This window comes from Panthera pardus, unplaced genomic scaffold (assembly GCF_024362965.1).
Source record: "Panthera pardus isolate Hobbes unplaced genomic scaffold, ASM2436296v1 HiC_scaffold_20, whole genome shotgun sequence".
Lineage (NCBI taxonomy): Eukaryota > Metazoa > Chordata > Mammalia > Carnivora > Felidae > Panthera > Panthera pardus.
The window spans coordinates 43,937,479-43,957,548 of record NW_026526766.1 but is presented as its reverse complement, the minus strand read 5'-3'; the positions used below and the strand labels follow the sequence as shown (position 1 = coordinate 43,957,548).

Genomic DNA, 20,070 nt, shown 5'->3' with positions numbered 1-20,070 from the left:
CATCAAAGAAGATATGCAAATGGATAATAAGCATAAGAAAACATGCTCGACATCATTATTCATTAGGGAAATGCAAATCAACACCACAAGGAGATGCCGCTTCACTCTCACCTAGGGTAGACATAATCAAAGAGACAGATAATAACAAGTATTGGAGATGATGTATAGAAATTGGGACCCTTATATATTGATGGCAAGAATGTAAAATAATGCAGCCACTTTAGAAAACAGTTTGGCAGGCCACAAAATGTTACACATAGAGTCATCATATGATCCAGTGGTTTCACTCCCTCTGTACCCAAGAGAAATGAAAACATCTACACAAAAATCTATATACACGTTTACAACAGCATTATTCATTATTGCCAAAGAGTGGAAACAACCCAAATGTCCATCAACTGATGAATGAATACAAAAAATGTGGCCTATCCACACAATAGAACACTATTCCACAATAAAAAGGGATGAGGCATTAATACGTGCCACATGTGAATGAACCTCTAAAATATTATGCTAAATCAAAAACGATAGTCACAAAAGAGCACATGTTGTATAATTCCATTTATATGAAATGTATGAAAAGATCATATGTTGTATAATTCCATTTATATGAAATAAGCAAATCTATAGAGAGAGAAAGTAGTTAATGGTTGCCTAGGGTTGGGGAGGTTGGAGGGAAATGGGTATGCTAATGGGTACGGGGTTTCTTCCTGGGATGAAGAAAAAGTTCTAATTTTAAATTATGGTGAGAAGCTATTCAAGTCTATAAGTATACTAGGATATTGAATACACACTTTAAGTAGATGAGTTTTAAGTTATGTGAATTATATCTCAATAGAGTTATCTAGAAATAAACACAAGATACCACTTCACAATCATTAGGATGGCTATAATTAAAAACACAGACATACGTTGATGAGGATGTGGAGAAATAGGACTTCCAACTCCCGCTATCAGCACAGAGCTTGCTTGGGATTCTCTCCCTCTCTCTACCTCTCTCTACCCCTCCCCCACTCGCATCTGCACTCTCTCTCTCAAAATAAATAAATAAACTTAAAAAAAACTCACAGAACTATTCTTAAAGGGTGAGTTTTACTGAATGTAAAATTAGACTTTACTATATGTAAATTACACCTTAATTTAAAAAAAAAAAAAAAGAACATACAACATCATTGAAAAAAATCTGCTGGAAATGTCAGCTAATATACCCACTATTATTCCTACAAGATATTTATATTATTCCTACCCTGGTTATTTTATGATGTTTGACTTCAGATTATTCTTCCAGGATATTTCCAAAACATTGTTGATCCTCAAAGAAGTTCTACGTGGCCCAAAGTCATGATTTTCCACATTCTTTGAAAGTCATTTGCCACCAAAACTGCATAGAAATCTTTGTAGAAGATGAGCCTCAGCCTCCAGATTTCCAGGCTAGAAGGACTCTTTGCCATTTATAACATGTAATGGCTTTTCATTCTGTAACTATTTTCATTCTTTAATGTACTGATAAAAAAGTGGATTTTATTCTCTCTTATTTTCTGGATATTTCATCTTTTTCTAACTTTTTAATGATTATCTTAATTCCATACTCTTGCTTCCTTTTCATTCTTGTAGAAAAATGCAAACACAATGCCTAGAATAGTATTACCAAAAGGGCCCAGAAATATAAAGTGCATAAAGAGAAACCTTACTTTCTAGTAATGAATGAGAAGTTTCTCTGTCTTTTCTCCTATAGAAATGCTTTTCTCTTTTAAGACATCCAGACATCCGATCAAAATAGCACATTCTGTTCTAAGAAGTTTGGCTCTAATTCTGCTGTTTGTACAGAATTTTTTGAGCTATAAAAGCCATAAAGATAACAAATACACCATTTGGTGCTCAACTGTTTTGTTATCCACAGCCTTACCAACAATAAATGCTATTTAATATCTTTATTTAGCTACTGTTTGGCCAAAAATAGATGCCCCTTACGTTAAATGCTTTATGCATATTTCCCCTTAGTTTTCATTACTTTTTATTCTTTTTGTATCATGAAATTAGTAAATGTCCTGAGTGATGAAAACGTGGTTAAAATCCATCCTGCATCTAATAGGAGAAGTTAATTCTAAGGGTCAATACGACCCTGTGTCTCATTTAGCCAATGTGACATTGGCTCCTGAAACCAAGATAAGGAACTACATCATGCCATGTTCAGAGCAGCACTGGATATGGATTCTGAGTGGCCCCATCGTTTATTTCGATTGGAAAACAAAGGAATTCCCAACAGACTGCTGATGTCCTTTCTAGCTCTAAACTTCTCTGATGATGCCAATTTGATCAGTGCTGTCCCATCTACGCACCGTGCCTATCATCCTGCCTCTTGCTCATGGAAAACCAAAGTCAGTGAAATGTTCTTAAAATGTGCCTATGAAGACGCGTTGTCAGACAGCAAAAGTGTTTCTACAGCCATGCAGATTCATCAAGAGTGTGACGTAAAATAAAAAGTCTTCGTTATTCTCATGATTTCTCACATTATGGACTGATGCCTACTAAACCAGCTTCTGTCTGAAGAGCCCAGAGCCAGAGCCCAATGGCTGCAGGCTGATAAGTTGGAGAGGGAGAGGAGTAGTGCCTGAGTTATCATAGCTGATAGTTACTGAATATTTACTTGATACCTGACCCTTGCCATTTGCTCTGTATGCGTCATCACATATAATCATCACAACGACTCTGAGGGTTGGATGTTATAATCCCCATTCTACACGTGAGAAAAACCGAGGCTCAGGAAAGTTGGCTACCACGTACTAGGAGCGGCAGGCTAGGATTTGCACCCATGTGTCCTTCTATCCATCCAAGCCATCACTCTTAACCACACTACCATACCACCCCTCTGCAGTTTCTGCATTTTTTCTGCCTGTGGAGTCATTCAAACTCCAAATATAAACATTGCTTTAAAATAGCCACTGCTTTAGAACTCCCTCAGAGAATCACCCTGTTTATTGGGGGTGACAACCATTGACTCAGCATCTTCACAGTCTTTGAAAATGTTTCACTCAAGATCTAACTCAAAAAATAGGTCAGCAAGGAGAGTTTTGCTCAAATAGGGCACTCCTGTGTAGAACTCTTACTTAATTTTTTTCTAGGAGAATCAGCAGAAAACACGCTAGGGAAATCACCTAAGTACGTAGATGGATTTATTTATTCAGCAAATAGGTATTGAGAGACTACTAAATACAGGCTATGTTCTGTGGATTAAGGAGACCGTAGTGATCAAAGTAGGAATTCTGCTTGCATGGGACCTCCTTTCTGATGGAGAGCAGTGAATCTTTGCTCTGTGAGGTCAGGATAAACTAGTTCAGCTAGCCAGGCTCTAGAGCAGGCGTGACCACCAAAACAAAAATAGCTCCCAACTATGCTTTTAAGTTCATGGAAACTAAGCTATTACTTACAAATCACAAAAGGTATTTTGAAATGAGTATATCCTAGGGGCGCCTGGCTAGCTCAGTCAAAAGAGTATGCAACCCTTGATCTCGGGGTCATGAGTTCAAGCCCCATGTTGGATGTAGAGATTATTTGAATAAAACTTTTAAAAAAGAAAGAAAGGGTCACCTGGGTGGTTCAGTCAGTTAAACGTCCAACTTCCGCTCAGGTCATGATCTCAAAGTTCATGGGTTTGAGCCCCACGTCACGCTCTGTGCTGACAGCCTGGAGCCTGCTTCAGATTCTGTGTCTCCCTCTCTCTCTGCCCCTCCCCTGCTCGTGCTCTGTCTTTTCCTCTCTCTCAAAAATAAATAATAAACATTAAAAAAAATTTTAAATAAATAAATGAATTTATTCTATTCCCTAAAAACCCTTATTCTTTCATGCTACTCTGGCCTTCTGCATTTTTTTCAAAAAATGATGAATGTCATAGAGTAGGCCATTGAAAACCAAACTGAAGGCACTATCTTAAAAGTTTTCAGAACTGCAGTTCACCAACTCCAGAAAATACATAGAGCTTTTAAAAGTCCTGGGAAGACAAAAAAATTTGCTCAAGAGGATGTAGGAGCCTCCATCTGGGACTAGACCAACTGTCCAAAATAGACTTCATCAGTGTTAAAAGGCAAAGACCAGAATAAAACATAATAACCATCCCCCATCATTTTTCAGTAATGATGTACTATTTGCAAAGGGATTTTCCACAAATGATCACTTAGTCCTCCCAACCACTTTGTAAGGTAGGTACTATCATCCCCGCTTTAAGCATAAGAAAGCAAGGATTGAAGACATTATACAATTGGTTAAGTTAATGATGGGTTAAATTCTTAACAAATGCCAGAGCCGGGTCTTGGACTTCTGATTCTGTAACTGATGGTTTCTCCACAGTTGCCTTCCTGATTTACAGTTGTGTGTTACCAAGCCCCAAAACACCCCAAATCAAGTTTCTCATGGAAGTAATAGTCTGAAAGTGTTCAAGAGTGGGTTACAGACACTAGGAGATGTCAAAGAAAAATGGGAACCCTGGATGTCAGTCCTTAACCTTCAGTTGTTAATCCAAAGGCAAATCGCTACAGGATTTGGTACCATTGTCAGCCCCTGGCCTCTGGAGCCAATGACCAGTTGGCTTTTATAACTCTCTTCTGCCTCCCTTGCACAGAATTATTAGATACCATATAATGACTGCACTCAAGCCCTCTATAGCTCTTTCTTGAGATTATCTATTTAACCCTGGTGTGAAAATTCCTGATCTCTTGGGTCTAAATATGATTAAAGTGTGAACTCCTCTATGGCAGTGATTGTGGCTTACTCTTTTTTATCATCTCATCACTCTGCACAGCATGGATAGGAATTCATCAGAAGGGAGTTGCACTGAAATGTGGGTTTGATGGTTTGGTGACTTCAGACACTCACATGTGTCCCTGCCATTACATTTAGGTTGGAGAGACAATTGGCATTAGTGAAGAGATTATGGGCCTGACCATCTTGGCTGCTGGAACCTCCATCCCTGATCTTATCACCAGTGTCATAGTGGCCCGGAAGGGGCTTGGGGACATGGCTGTGTCCAGCTCTGTTGGAAGCAACATTTTTGACATCACTGTAGGGTGAGTAGAGATAGTTTTATGAAGGTGCACACACCAGCTCAATTGCTGTCTTTGTCCTCTGAGAGGCTGTGGAGATAAAATCGGGATCTTTGAGCCCAAAACTAACCAATACCAGTAGAAAGTAATGGGAGTACCATTCAAGTTCGCTAACTCCATTTTCAATTTTCAGAGACCTTAATGAAGAATAAGTTATCCCTAGATAGGCAGAAACACACGCCAAGTACAAAGTGGATGTTGTAAGAAATACTTTAAGAATTTTGCTTATATAACGGCGTTGGCTACAAGTTATGAATATTCAGCATTCAGGTATGATGGAGATAGTTTTACTACATTTTTTCCCATATCCTAATTCTAATTAAAGTCCCCACCAGCCTCGGATGAGATTTGGATTATAAAACAGATTGGAACAAGCAAAAATATCCCATCTCCTTCTTTGGAAAATGCTGGCAGGTTTGGCGTTATCATTTATGTATGCTGCTGATAAAGATATTCTAAGTTTTTTGAAAGTCAGAAGATGAGATCTGTTCTTACGGTTAAGCAAATGGTAGTTCTCAATATGAATAATCTCTAAAGCGGATCAGATTGGGGTGGGATGCTCTTATCTCTGTCATGTCATTTAACTTGTCAGAGGTAAAAGTAGTCTGATGCATAACGCTGAATGAGAGAGAACCCCTGAGAAGGTAAGACATTGGGGTGTTTTCCTTCTGTTCCCAGAACTGGGCTCTTGACACTTGAATTTAGAAACTCACTAAAATGGATCTGCTGTTTCATTGAACGTCTTGAATATCGTTCTCTCTTGTACCTTTGCATTACCTGTGTTTTTCACTCAGTGTCTACTTTGTGCACCGTAAGTACATTTTTATCCACCTAAGCCAGACAATGATCCTGTGACATATGTATGATGATCCCCCATTTTTCAGGCCAGGCAGCTGAAAAGCACAGAGTTCACAAAGCTAGTAAGTGAAACAGCTGGGGTTTGGACACAGTGTCTCTCAGCCACAACACTGTCTGCATTAAACCCTGCCCTGAGCTTCCCCTGTCTTAACCACCTTTGAATTCCAAAGGTGCCCTCTGCTGCCATTATTTCCTTCCTTTGCAGGCCCCTCTCACATGAGATTCGTCCCTGCTTGTCTGCCTGGAAAACTCCAACTTACCCTACCAACGTCAACTCAAATCTCAGCTTTCCTCATTCCCTTGGGTCTGACCAGGGGACTCCTGCTCCTGTGTACTCTCTGAACATCGTACTCTTGTCATGGTCACGTTTATCAGTCTGCCCACTAGACTGTGAACTGGTCAAGAGCAACAGCTCCCCAAAGCCTAATACGATGCCTAATGCATGGTGGTGCCTTGACAGACGTTTGCAGACTGAATGAATGTATGTGTGACGAATGCCTTAAAAGGTGTATGTTTTAAAGGAAGGGCGTCTCTAGTAGAAAGTGTTTCTTAGTTCCGCTGCTTACACATTTAGACTAGTTTTCTTGATCAGTCTCTTCTAAGAAGGAAAATAAGATGTGCTATAGTAAGTACAAAGGGAGAAAATCTTACAAGTAGGGAAAAATTATAGGACGTTTTTGTCATGTTTTTGAAAAATAAGTAGTCTAGGGAATTGCAAGATGTCTTTGTTCACTGTTCTTAAATTGGATATATAGTAACAGGTTAGATGAAGGTTGCAAGATACCACCTAACCCTACTACCCAGAAGCAATATTTAATTTTTGTATGTTCTCTTCCAAGTATTTCACAAAGTTTTCCAAGTCAATATTCAGTTTTGTCCTTTTGGAGGGCTTTTGTTTTTCTATTTCAAAGCCATTTATGCCTGGCACAAAGTAGGCATCTATTATTCAATTAGTAAATCATCTATTTTTCTAGGTTCTTTTATAACCCTCATAAATAACATTTTATCACTTCACAATATTTCATCTTGTTGGTTTTTAGTTTAGCCATTATTTTTTTGTTTTTTCCAATTTTCTGCTATGATGGGTGTTTTCATGAAGACCTTTATGCAGAAAATATCTTTCAGCTATTTTTATTAGGATAAACTAATGAATTAAAGATTATGAGCATTTTAATGGCTGTTGATGTGTATTTTTAAAAAAGTCCTTTCTCAAGACTTTATACCAATTTATGAACTTGTTAACAATATATTGAATATAAAAGGTATTTCATAGTCTTATTGGCATTTTCTCCATGCTTATAATATTAATATACACTCATGGTAAAGGACTGAGTAAATACATATAGAGCATAAATAAAAATCAATGAACATTCACCACCCTGCTTTAGTCCATATATAGTTTACATTGCTGAAAATGCATTGCCATTTTTATGTGCATCCTTCATTTTAACCGTAGAATCATATCATGAGTATTTGCCTACATCATTATAAGCGTATGGTTTTTAATGGCTACATAACATTAACTTGGCTTAATAGTTCGCTATTTAACTAGTTTTTTGTTATTGGAGATTAAATTTTTCACTCCTCAAAACAACACTGAAATGATCATTTTTCTGCATGAAGTTATATCTGCCTTTCAAATATTTCTTATGCTTGATCCCTGGCGATAGAATCTATCGGTCAAAAGGCATGAACAAAATGTAATTTTTTACTACAAAGGGCTTCTACCTATTTGTAGTGCCATCAAGCACAACTTCACGGGAACTGGGTGTATATGTGTGCATGTCTCGCTTAATAAGAATACGATGGCTTTGGTCTTTTTCTTCCTAAGAGAATGCAGGGGTGGAAGAAGCGCTCCCCAGAACAAGTCCCTAGTGGGGGTTTTCATTTTTGAGCACTCCACCCAACACACACACCCCCACTCCCACTTTTCCTGACTTTCCATCACTGACCGGAGGATGCCAGGGCTGCCCCCTCCTGCCGAAAGCTGGAACCGCACCATGTTCCCTGAGCTGGCCTGTGGAGCCCCTCCCCTTCTGACATCTCCGTAAAGTGAGCACCTCCAAACCAGGCTGTAGTGGGCAAACCACCTGTACTGACTACTGTGGGGCGGTTGTATCGATCACTTCACCTTGGCCCAGGTTAACATATGTACCCAGATGGGGGCCTGCGTGCGCCAGGCCCTGGGTATTCAAAGTTACACAACTCGTGGGCTCTGCCTTCACATGCTCTCTCCAACTGAGGAGACCAGATGTGTAAACTCACTACCCCTTTCATCTCATTATTTCTCTCAAGATATCTTCTTTTCCCTTGGAGAACGTTGTGTTTCACCTCGTCTTCCATATTCCTGAGGTCAGGCCAAAACTGAATCTCCCTTAGCCAAAGGCTAAGGCTCTGCAGCAGCCTCACCCAGCTGGGTGGCTGGGTCCTTGTTTCCCCAGCCAATGTTCCATCATTAGGCTCAATGGATAGAACTGCGTCTCACTTGGCCACCTGGAGAGGCCCAGGCAACATGAGTCCCATGTTTTCGGCCATTTTTCTCTTGCTCAGAGTCCTAACTCACTCTCAGGGTTGCACCTGGCCATTAGCTTTTCTGATGTCTTCCAGAGTTGCCACTCTGGATAGAAAACAAAAGATGTTACCAGATTTTTAAAAGTCAAATGCCAAGGGAGAAAACACCTTTTTAAAAATCACATCACAAATGTAAGAAACCTTCTTCCTCAAATATTTCAGGAAGACCACTTCTTAGTGAAACGGTTGTCCCATCTTTTCCAGAATAAACCTCAGACAGCTATATTGTATCATGTATCATTTTTCACTTGCGTTAGATCAGTTGAGTCAGTGCTATTCTCTGTCTCCATTCCTAAAAATAATGTTGCCATTTTCACCACTGATGTCTATGCCTTTTCTCCATTTGTATTTTCCTTCTCCTGCCCTGTACAGATCTTCCAGTCCACCTTTTCCGGAGCTGAGAGCAATTTGAATCTAACTAGGAAAAAACACCCGATTATTTCAGATCACATCCAGAAATCACCCGCAGTGGTCACAGCTCCGAGCTTACTCAGCTATAGAACAAATTCCCTCTTCTCCCTAATTCAGTCAGGAAGTAGATACAGGTTTCTGAAGTTCACGTGACTTCCTTATGTGATTTCCTGGGCCAACCGCACACAAGGCATAGTGAACCCAAAAAGACACCCTATTCAGATTATGGATTCCAGGAAGCTGATGCTGTGTCCTGTGCCTTCTTCAACGTGTCTGACTGCTACCCCCGTCTTTCCTCACAGGCTTCCACTGCCCTGGCTCCTATATACCATCATTCACAGGTTCCAACCAGTGGCTGTCAGCAGCAATGGCCTCTTCTGTGCCATTGTCCTCCTCTTCATCATGCTGCTCTTCGTCATCCTCTCCATTGCCCTCTGCAAATGGCGGATGAACAAAGTGCTGGGCTTCATCATGTTCGGCCTCTACTTTGTGTTCCTGGTGGTCAGCGTCCTCCTAGAAGACAGAATTCTTGTGTGCCCTGTCTCCATCTAGTAGGAAAAGCCATATCCTGAACCAACAGCGTGGATGGCCCCTCCCTGCCCTGGGTTCTAGGCTCCTTGACCTCTCCAGAAGAGGCAGCTGGCACACAGCCGTGGGCATTTCAGAGCGTCCCTCACTAGCGGATTTGAGGATGGATGGATTTACGCTGGGCCCACTCATTTCACGAGCTGCTGCCAACCTTGCCTACTGAAACAGCTCCACACAAGAACCGTCCATTTTGGGGCTTCTCTCCGATTCACCACTGACAGGTACTCCTCGCTGGTCGGAGGTACATTCATTGTAATGATGCAAACAATGACAGAGGCTCTCTCTATATACACATACAAAATATACAAATTATAAATAGATGCATATGAACATACCCCCGCCTGCTCCTGTATTATACCTCTCCTTTCATACCTATAGAGTCATACATACCTGTATACAAACACAAAGAAAGAAAAATTTTATATATATATATATAAATTTTATATATATATATATATAAAATCATCACATATATATATAAATACAAATGCATCTTTTCAGGGATAGCTCTAGTATATTTATAGCACCTATTTGAAGAGGGGCATCAACCTTCAGTCTGAGCTTTACCTCTTAAGTACAAGAGGTAAACTAATAGAATCATTGCTGTGACCTTCAGCCTACCTTGGACTTATTGGGATCCTGCCGGGCAACGTGGATGTTTTAGAGGAATATGTTGCAGGAGGGAGGGCTTGGTGGAGAGGGTCTGTAGGGACCCTGAGCTGAGACCTCCAAAACATTCCCACCAGCCAAACAGTGAAAACTATTTGCCCACCCCTGCTGGGCACGCTGACCAAAACCCATGGGGCCACTTGGGACAGACAGAGGTAAAACCCAGACTGGGTGGATATTGCTTTGGAGGCAGGGGAGAGGTTACCAGGGTTGGGGTTTTTTGGAGTTTTTTATATATATTGCCCCAGCATGCAAGTAGAAAATGTAACTGCAAACCAAATTAGTGCTCTCCTAGGACAACAAGACTATATAAACTGAACCTATACTGTTCTAATGCATGTCCCATTATCATCAAAAGGGGGGGGACAGATTTAACTGTGATTGTCATTTAGGTGTATTTTGATGCTAAGGGCTCACATATCATCAAAATGCCTGCCAAGAGAGCCTGGGACAGGTGATAAGAAATATCATCCAGTAGAGGGGCTCAATGGAACTTGCCACCTAATGGGAATATAAGGGCATGGTTCTTTAAAGCATCTTCCAGTGCAGTTCACAAAGGGCTTCAGTGTCTAAATAAATTATTATTCCTGCAATAGAAATAAACAATCTGATCTATAGTGCTTGGGTCGAGGCAGCTTAGAGATGTTTGGAAAGGCATCTGTGCACCCCGTGCACTGAGGAAGGTTTCTGAGGCCTATGTTTAGCGGTGCCAGGATGAGGGGGTGGGTAGAGCCCAGGCAAAACCTGCGTTTCTCCCTCCATCGAGACCCTACGTGGGATTCTTGCTGGCATAGAGAGTCCACTGAAGACGTCTTCACGCTGGCCTCAAGCCAGTCACTCCAAGGTTTTGATCTCCTGATTTTGCCAGCATTCACGCGACATTTTCATTTCGTTCACTCCATGCCCCCAAATTCTGTTTGATACCTTGTATGATTTCTCATATCTGTGTCAATAGAAAATAAAACCGTCAGGGGGAAGAAAAGGCAAAGTGAAATCGATGAGAAAATATAGATTTTCATGTCTCCACGTCATGCTTTCCTTATAATCAGTTGAAAAAGAAAGTAGAGGATGGCCCATTATTCTGTACCCACCTTCCATCTCAGCTGGGACACACTACACACGACATGTGTTGTTGTCTCCGGCTTACCGTGTCCCTGATACCTGCTATGATCCTGTCGTGAGCACATACCTCCTAACACAGGGAGACAGGATGCAGAACTCACAACCAAATAGAGAGGAAGGGAGACCTGACAGCCCCAGATCAGGCTCACTATTCCTTCCACAGAACCCCAGCTCACTCCACAGAGTGTGGCAGTAACAGGCAGTGTTCCTCATGGCTCTTCGCCCCCAAGCGAAAAGCACTTCTGAGTGGAGGCTCACGTGGGAAAAACAAGAAGTCAAGATGGCTGCCACGCAGGAGGCGAGACTTCGAGTCTCTCCAATTTTGCCAAGTCAGGTGTTCAGTTGTGTCAGAAAAACCTGTGTTTCCTTCATCAAGGGCAGGATGTTGTATTGAGGCAGGAATTTGTGCTATTTCCTTAGGGTGAAAGAGAATGGGTGAGTGAACTTCTTGTTCAAAACTGTGGTTGGTTTCCCTGTGCATTACTTGAAGGGGAGCAAACTGGGTCCTTGCGTGAGTTACGTTTTATTGGGTGGTCTGTTATTCAAAAGAAGGTTTGAGTAGGGGACTGTAACTCAACTGCACATAAACTATGTGAAACCAAAAAGGACAAGGGAGACCCACCGCGGCCCTGTTCTTGGGCCGGCACTTATAATGTCCCCTGCCTCCTCACTCCCTCCCATTCATTCCCAGCTCACAGTGAAGACCCATCCAGGCAGCCACAGAGCATTTTACTTGTTTGGGGCTCCATTCCAGGGGAGGTGTTGTGGTCATTGATGAGAAGTTGCACTTGAAAAGACCATGCTTCCCAGCCCATTCCCACCCCTGTGACGTGCACTGAGCACAATGTACGACAAGCAGTGTTCCCTGGCTGGCTGGTGTGCAGGCACCCTTCCCCTGCCACTGCCTGACCCAAGCATGTGTCTGTGGGGTGATGTGTTGGGCCGGGACAAATCCAGAGAGCAGTGTATAGAATGCAACAGTGAATCTTTAAAAACAATCAAACCACTAACGTAATTATGAGAAAGAACTTTCCTGAGCAGGTCACCTCCAACACTTCCCCTGCATGTCTATGCATATACTTATATAAATACGTCTTTATGCCACGTCTATACGTACACAGTCACGTCGTCATTTACATCATCAGCCTCTGACCCAGTCACCTTCAGGATTCAAAAGCAGGGCACATCAAGTTTGTCATAGTGAAGGAAAAGGAAAGTCACGCACACCAACACCCAAAGGGAACATTTCTTCCTGATCTTGTAAGACTTGTTCTGTGCACGTGTACATGCGAACCTACACATACGCTCCCTTCCCATATATTTTCCCACCTCAAGAGTATACAGTTACATACAGCCTATGGAAATGGCCAGCCATACATACCCCTCATGCTGATGTAGAGGCAAAGAATACACAACAGAAAAACTTAGACCCTAGATTTTCTTTACTTTCTTGTAGCAAGGTATATAAAGTAATATCAAAAATTCCAAAGCCAACTTCTTACTTCTCAATCCAAAATATACAAGCTGGGGGGCCTGGGGGGCTCAGTCAGTTAAGCATCTGACTCTTGATTTCCGCTCAGGACATGATCTCATGGTTTTGGGGATCAAGCCCCATGTTGTGCTCAGCACTGACAGCCCAGAGCCTGCTTGGGATTCTCTCTCTCTCCCTCTCTCTCTAACCCTCCCTCACTCACACACATGCACTCGCATGCATGCTCTCTCAAAAATAAACATTTAAAAACAAATAAACAAGCTGTACCAAAATGGTTCCACTTAGCCACAGCAAACCAAGCAGGTATTGTTTGCTGTCACCTCCCCTGTCGCTGTTGGCAGCACCTGCACAGGAGAGCAACCTGGCTCAAACTGAGAATGCCCAGATAGAACCTTCTAAAGTGCATCTGGAAATGCCCGTGCTAAATCCAGCTGCCCTCTGATCGTGACTAACTCCTGAAGAATTGAAGCTGGAGATTAGATGGTGTTTATGCAGTGCTCCAGGACCTAAGCTAAGCCCAGCGGTGACAGATCGGGAAGACACAGTCCATGTGCACAGTCTAAGGGGTAGGGCTGTTTATCAATTTAGCAGATGCAGCAGCCTATGCTAGAGCCTTGCCCAGAAGATTATAAAAAGAGGCAGGGACTGATTCATATTCAGGGAAAATGCTTTGTAAGGCTTCTAACAGGTGTCACCTGACAGGGGCCATTATAATTTATTTTCTAGGAAAGACATGAATCAGGTGGTTTGGAGGCCTTTCAGCAAAACACAGCTGCCTCACTGATGAGACATTTGATAATATTAATGTACATCCATTCCTGGGCAGGGAGAGGGTTGGCAAACTCCCCACCAAAGCTCACAGCTCTTTCACTCCTCTGCAGCAGGGAGATGGGAGATGAGCTGTAAGGGAAGCCCCCCTCCCACACCACCTTAACCGAGAGCTGGCCAAGGAAATGACAACAGATAGCTGCTGGCCAGAGAGGCAGTTGGAGAGATGGGACTTGCGTTAAATGCTCAGCTGAAATTCCTGGGTTGGAACACGCAACGAGTCTGATGACCCATCTGAATGCAAGCATTTCAGGAAACTTCGGGATGCTTTCTTCCCTACACCTACCAACACACACACATGCGCGCGCACATGCACGCACAAGATTATGAGGATGCACCGGGGCAGGTTGCTACTCCAGTAATTCAGTGGCCATATTATAAGTGGCAGCTCTATTCCAGAAGAAATAAAGGGTAACTGTCCTCAGGGTGATTTCTGGGGGAAATCAGCTATCTCCTGAAGGCTGGATACAGAAGCTAATGCTCATTCTTGCTAAGCCAGATCTAACGTAACCACCTGGCTTAATATTGTTAAAAGACACGTCCTCAATTCCTGAACCTCCCTCAGCAATATTGTCTTTAATTAGTAAGAAAGAGCTTGCCATTAAAAGAGAATCAGTGCGAAAATGAAGCATAAGGAAAAGGAAGAAAGGAAAAATTAATTTACTACGATACCCAAGAGAAGAGTGTCACATTGATATATGTCCCAATGTAATTTAAAATAATTACAGGGGTGCCTGGGTGGCTCAGTCAGTTAAGCATCCAACTTTGGCTCAGGTCATGATCTCACATTTGTGAGTTCGAATCCCATATCGGACTCTGTGCTAATGGCACACAGCCTGCCTGGGATTCTCTCTCTCCCTCTGTGTCTGCCTCTACCCCACTTGCTCTCTCTCAAAATAAGTAAAAATAAACTTTAAATAAAAATAAAATCATAAATTTCAGGCTTTTTCCAGCCAATTACAAGAATCTGCATAGAGTCCCAGATAAAAATATTTTCTCTTCTCAAGAAGGCTTTGGTAATGTGCCCCTGCTCCACTGTCTATTTAAGCTTAGCTCCTTGCCTCTATCTCTTTGGGTCTTTTTTTTAATTTCACAGCTCCATATTCTTTGAACTATGTAGCAAACAAGAAAAGCAATAAAGACACGCTCACCACCAGCTAAACTCTATTACTTATCATTACAACACCACAGTGTTTGTTGCAACAGGGCTTTGAAACTGCATAGGCTGTGATCACAAGCAGAATTTAGGCATCTGTACAAATCAAAGGTGCATTCATACCTGGTATGGAAGTAAGACATCTTTCCACCCAGACACCGCCCTCCAAACACTGTGCTGCCATTTTACATGCCTTCCTCACCTAGAGGGGATCAGCCTTGCTCAGAATCACCTGAACTCCACAGTGGTCTTTCATCTGATGAGTGAAGGTTTTCTCTAGAAAAAAAAAGAAAGAAAAGAGCTAGAAACAAGTGAACCCTCAAGTCAGCCAGGTTTTTAGAGACAAAAATGAGCCTATAATTAGAGACAACGATGTTCAAATTAGTGTACAAGGGAGACTGTGCGGAACCACCAAATTAAGCCAAAGAACTTTCACGAAATGATTGGTTGACAGACTGGAAAACCTTAAAGAATTTTTTTTTTTCTTTTTTTTTTTTTTTTTAATTTTTTTTTCTTTCTTTTTTTTTTTTTAATATATGAAATTTACTGTCAAATTGGTTTCCATACAACACCCAGTGTAAAGAATTTTTTTAAAACACATAAATACCTAAGTCTGAAAGAGTTCCGTGGAATACACATTGAGTTTGCCAAAGATTTAATTCTGTTAAGAGAGTTTGTCCAACCTATCACCCTAGCTAAAAGGACAGTTCTTTCATAGGAGAGGGGTCCTAGCATCAAAGTTTCTGGTGGAAACCGGTTTCATCAACTGTTAACATTAACAACCAGCAGGTTAAGTCATCAACTGGTTAGGCTAGGGTTAACCTATGTCTTTTCTTTGGGGCAGAAAGGAACTGCATCTGGGCATTCTTCACTGTGTACCCCTGACATAGTTGGGAGTCTCCACTATGTGACCCTTGATCTGTTTTCATCGAAAGTATTTTTAGAGTTTTCTGTCAGAGTCCTAATTTCCTAACCCTCTTACACTTCTTCTCTACGAAGCCTTTGTAAATGCTTTATTTTGCTCCTAAATTATAGAACCTATGACTAATCATGACACAAGTAGGTCTGAACAGGGCTGAATTACAGCCTCAAACCTAATGCTTCACTCCCTTTTTGTGGACCCTCTGTTACTCTTACTTTGAGAAAGTCATATTTCATTGCTAATTCACATTGATCTCGTGTTCCCTATCACTTCTGTATCTTTTCTCCAAGACATTTAGATGAAGCCAGTGCATTTCTCAGCCTGCCCCAATGCATTTGAATAGCCATCATTCCTGCTGCGACCCGCTCTCCACTTGGCCTGGTTGAGTCTATGTCTGTTTGTTCCTAACACAACTTCCGGTTTTCAAGTCCAGGTTCGACCCAGCACTCCCTCCCCTTACCACCGAGCTCCCCAGTTTGCTTGCGCTTGGCACAACTCTAAGGACCGTTTTCTCCATCTCCTCATAAATGTGAATATCCAAAAATGCTGGACCCCTGCCCCCAAACAGTTTGTGTTGTGTGATTGATGACTGCTTGGTGGGTGGGGGGGAATCCCTCCTGATTGCTACTAAAATGTGAACAGAATTCACAGCCATAAGAGAGTAGAGTCACAGAAATACCTTAAGAGCACCAGTAGGCCTTGATACCACAGGCACTAGCAGGCATTTGTCCAGCGTCCAGAAAAGCGTGAACACTGGGTGCGGCATTATCATGAGGCCTGGTGAGGTCACACTCGTGAGCCTCAGCTTTAAAGTCATAATTCCACACTCACAAAGAACTCAGAGTGGGGGGAGACACCACTGGAGATCATTCAGAATCTCTACCTGCATCGATTTACCAAAAGGAATTCACATTTTCACTCAAATAGGAAACAGGAGAAATGGTTGGACCTCCTCTGATCACCCAGTACTGCAGTGCATTTCCTTCCTTGCGTGCGAGGTTGGATCAGAACTGTGTGGTTGTTGGTTGGATCCCGGCCCAGGAAAAGGGCTACAGTTCACCAAAAGATGGGCAGTTGCGTCTCCATTCTCACGTACAGGGTTGGGTTGCGTTTTCCTTTATAATGGATCCGTAAGTATCTAAGGCCTTGGGACTGACAGTTCTCTAAAACACTCAACACACTAACCGAAAGGGAATACTAATTTTTAAAATCATGTCACATGCACATACACAGGAATGAGTTAAGCCTGAATCCCTGAATTGAATAATTTTAAGGATAAAATGACATGCATGAATTAAGGATAGATAATTCCTTGCCATTTAAATAAACGAATCTCCAACTCTTCTCATCAGGATAAAACTGAAGGACGATGGATGCCTTTTGGGTTTTTAATTTTTTAATATTGCACTTTATAGTACTTCATAAGAGACAACTGTCTTAATTAAAGCCATAAAATACCAATAATACGTATATTCAGGGCTTCTGAATATAGTCAATCAATAAGCAGTCATGAGTCATTCCTGTTTTGTATCGTTTGTTGTAAATTGGAGTTTATCTGTTCTATTTTTTATTGCATACAGTTATTGCTCTAGACAATCCTAATCTGATAAATTTTAGGTGTGTACTTTAACGAAACTTTGCAAACAAAAGAAATTATTCATTTCACAACAGCATTCTTCATCTTGGAAGTAGCTTGTTACAGTTTCTTTAAATAGCAAGTTCCGAGACTATATTGAAAGTGTTTCTCTTTTTAAATTATAGATTTATTATTTTTCAGGAATCCATTTGTTACGTAAAGCAAGGTTCACCCACATGAAGAGTGAAATGGATAATTAGCAAATATATACCTGGGAAATTTAAAGTTTGTTTGAGTTTTTGTATAAATATAGGATGGACCTAAGAAGTTCCCTTATAAAAATGGCTAATATAGATACACAACTTGTCAATAATTTATTATGTCTAAGTTATCAACCTTCCTTGGGAGGACATATAAAATAACAGACTTCACCACGCATTCCCATTCCTCTAAAATACACAAGTTTTGAGCAGTATGGTAGACCACTTACCTATGTACCCAAAAGTCCCCACAACTAAAAACTAATATTTCACTTGATCACAACTTTCCATGTAATTTGAGTGAAAGCTAAAAGAATGACTTAAAAAGCACTCAGTGGCCAAGAAATAACTCACCCTGAGTAACCTAAGTTGTCAATATAGAGTAAATGTGTCCATTAAATTGAACTACCCCATCAAGTTAATGCTTAAATGACCATCTGCCCTAAGATCAAGTATCTAGCCCTGGAGCCAAAGATGTTCTTGTCAGGAACTGTTTTGTGGTCGGAAGAGTTTCTTCAAAGGGCAGATACTCCAACCAGAAGAGAGAGGCTCTGTTGACATATAGCCTTGTTGAACCCTGCACACAGAGTCCATATTTGTGCCCTGCGTCTAGCCCAGGTTTCTCGGGTTTGAAAAAACTCCAGCAGCAAGAGCCTCTGTCTCCTAGCAATCTGCAGTCTCAAAGAACCAGAAGAAATTAAGAGTAGCAAAAGCTACCTTTCTGGATTAGTGAAGTTGCTGCCTGCACTGAAGGAAAGATCAATTATACTTTTGTTCTTTGCACAGTTTTGTTCTTTGCACAAAACAGAGGAAATGTGGTCGATGCTGACCCCAACATCTTCCCTAGAACACATAAACTGTTTTTTGGACAGGTTACATTAAAAGTACCGGAATGCCATTTTTGTAAAGGATCTTTTTAGGGATAGATGTCATCTCCTGCTTCCTTTGTTTGCCTCCGTTTTAAAGAAGCGTTTTATCCCGTCTTTACCCCAACAAGAAACCCACTGTTGTACTTCCAAATTATTTTCGGCACTTTCTGTGTGTTTTGTTTATTATGCGCAATTTTCGCTGGATGACGAGATATATGGAGATTTTGCGTCAGTGTATTCTCTGTGGATATGTCTGTACATAGACGGAAAGCTATATTTATTTGTACATAGGCTGTTTGGAGCAATGTGTTTCTGTCACATGAACTTCACTTGATAAAGGGTGTTTCTTCTCTGTGTTCATGTTACACTTCCCACATCTTCGTGCTTCTACTACTGGTGATCAACTCCTAGGGTATCACTTTATGTAAGTAAGTCTCCTCGGTGTGGAAAAATAATAGTAATAAAATTATTGACTCAAGCAAAAGTGTCGTTTTTGGAATAATCCTTACGTTCGGCTAATCAGGACCCTAGGGTCTCAAGAAACAGATACATAGCCATAGAAGTTTCATTGCAGGGGTTCAAAGGAACAAAAGGCAAGCGGAACCTACCGTTCATTATAACTACCGCTTACTGAAAGCTTACAGGTGTCATTTGAGCTTTCAAATATCTGACCGAACCTTGTACACTGAAAAGACTATTCTAACAATTGGATTTTTATTAATCCAACATATTGAAATTGTAAATTTAAAAGCCTAGTGTTCTCTAAGTCTTTAAGTTCAATTTGGAAGCATGTTATAAATCTAATATTTTATATAAAAATAAGAATTCACACTGTTTTGATTATACTCCATTAACTGATAAGTTTAAAAGAGTAAATGTTAAAGAGTTGACCTCACCTATGAATTAAATTCCCTCAGGCATTTTTAAAATGTTATACATTTAACATACCGAATTTTCTCAAATACTCCAAAAGCCTGACAGACTTACAAACCTGAGAAACAAAGCCTTACTATGCACTTCAGCAACTGTTATTAATCTAATATATCAAACAAATGAAATATTATAAACCAGGTTTTCTTATACATTTAAATACTATTCACAAACAGTAAAAATCTATACCTTTAATATCATAAGTCTAATATAAATTAGATATAAATCCGATTATCTGATATGCCAGGTTTATTTAAAACATCTTAAAACACAAATACATACAAAATATCCCAATGATTAGGGGCGCCTGGGTGTCTGAGTTGGTTAAGCAGCCAGCTCTTGATTTCGGCTCAGGTCACGATCTTGGGGTTCATGACGTTGAGCCCCAAGTTGGCTCTGCACTGACAGTGGAGAGCTGCTTGGGATTCTCTCTCTCCCTCTCTTTTTGCCCCTCCCTGGCTTGCACATGTGCTCACTCTCTCACTCTCTCTCTCTCAAAATAAACATTAAAAAAATTTAAAAATCTATATAAATACCAATGCTTATAAAACCCATTCCTAAACCACACCAAAATATTACTGCGCTCAATTTGATTTACTTTATTATCTCTGTATTTTAATGTCACCTTCCCAGGCTTTAAAAAGTCACCCAGCGAATAAGCAGAACTACCATCTCTGGCAAGATAAGGTGACTGAGCCTGGATCACAATAGCATTATTTATC

The 20,070-nt window shown here is 40.9% G+C and overlaps 1 protein-coding gene across 4 annotated transcripts in view; it reads left to right on the top strand.

The window, feature by feature from the left end:
• The window catches only part of SLC24A2 (solute carrier family 24 member 2), a 245,337-nt gene extending 230,066 nt beyond the window's left edge, over positions 1-15,271 (top strand). For 3 of the 4 annotated variants that reach the window (XM_019415387.2, XM_019415389.2, XM_019415388.2), the window contains 2 exons: positions 4,894-5,060; positions 9,239-15,271. In XM_019415387.2, coding sequence (XP_019270932.2) covers positions 4,894-5,060; positions 9,239-9,488 — 417 coding nt within the window. In that variant the 3' untranslated portion in view covers positions 9,489-15,271. The remainder of the gene's footprint in view (positions 1-4,893; positions 5,061-9,238) is intronic. The other variant, XM_019415391.2, reaches the window with a different exon arrangement.
• Positions 15,272-20,070: the final 4,799 nt, after the last annotated feature.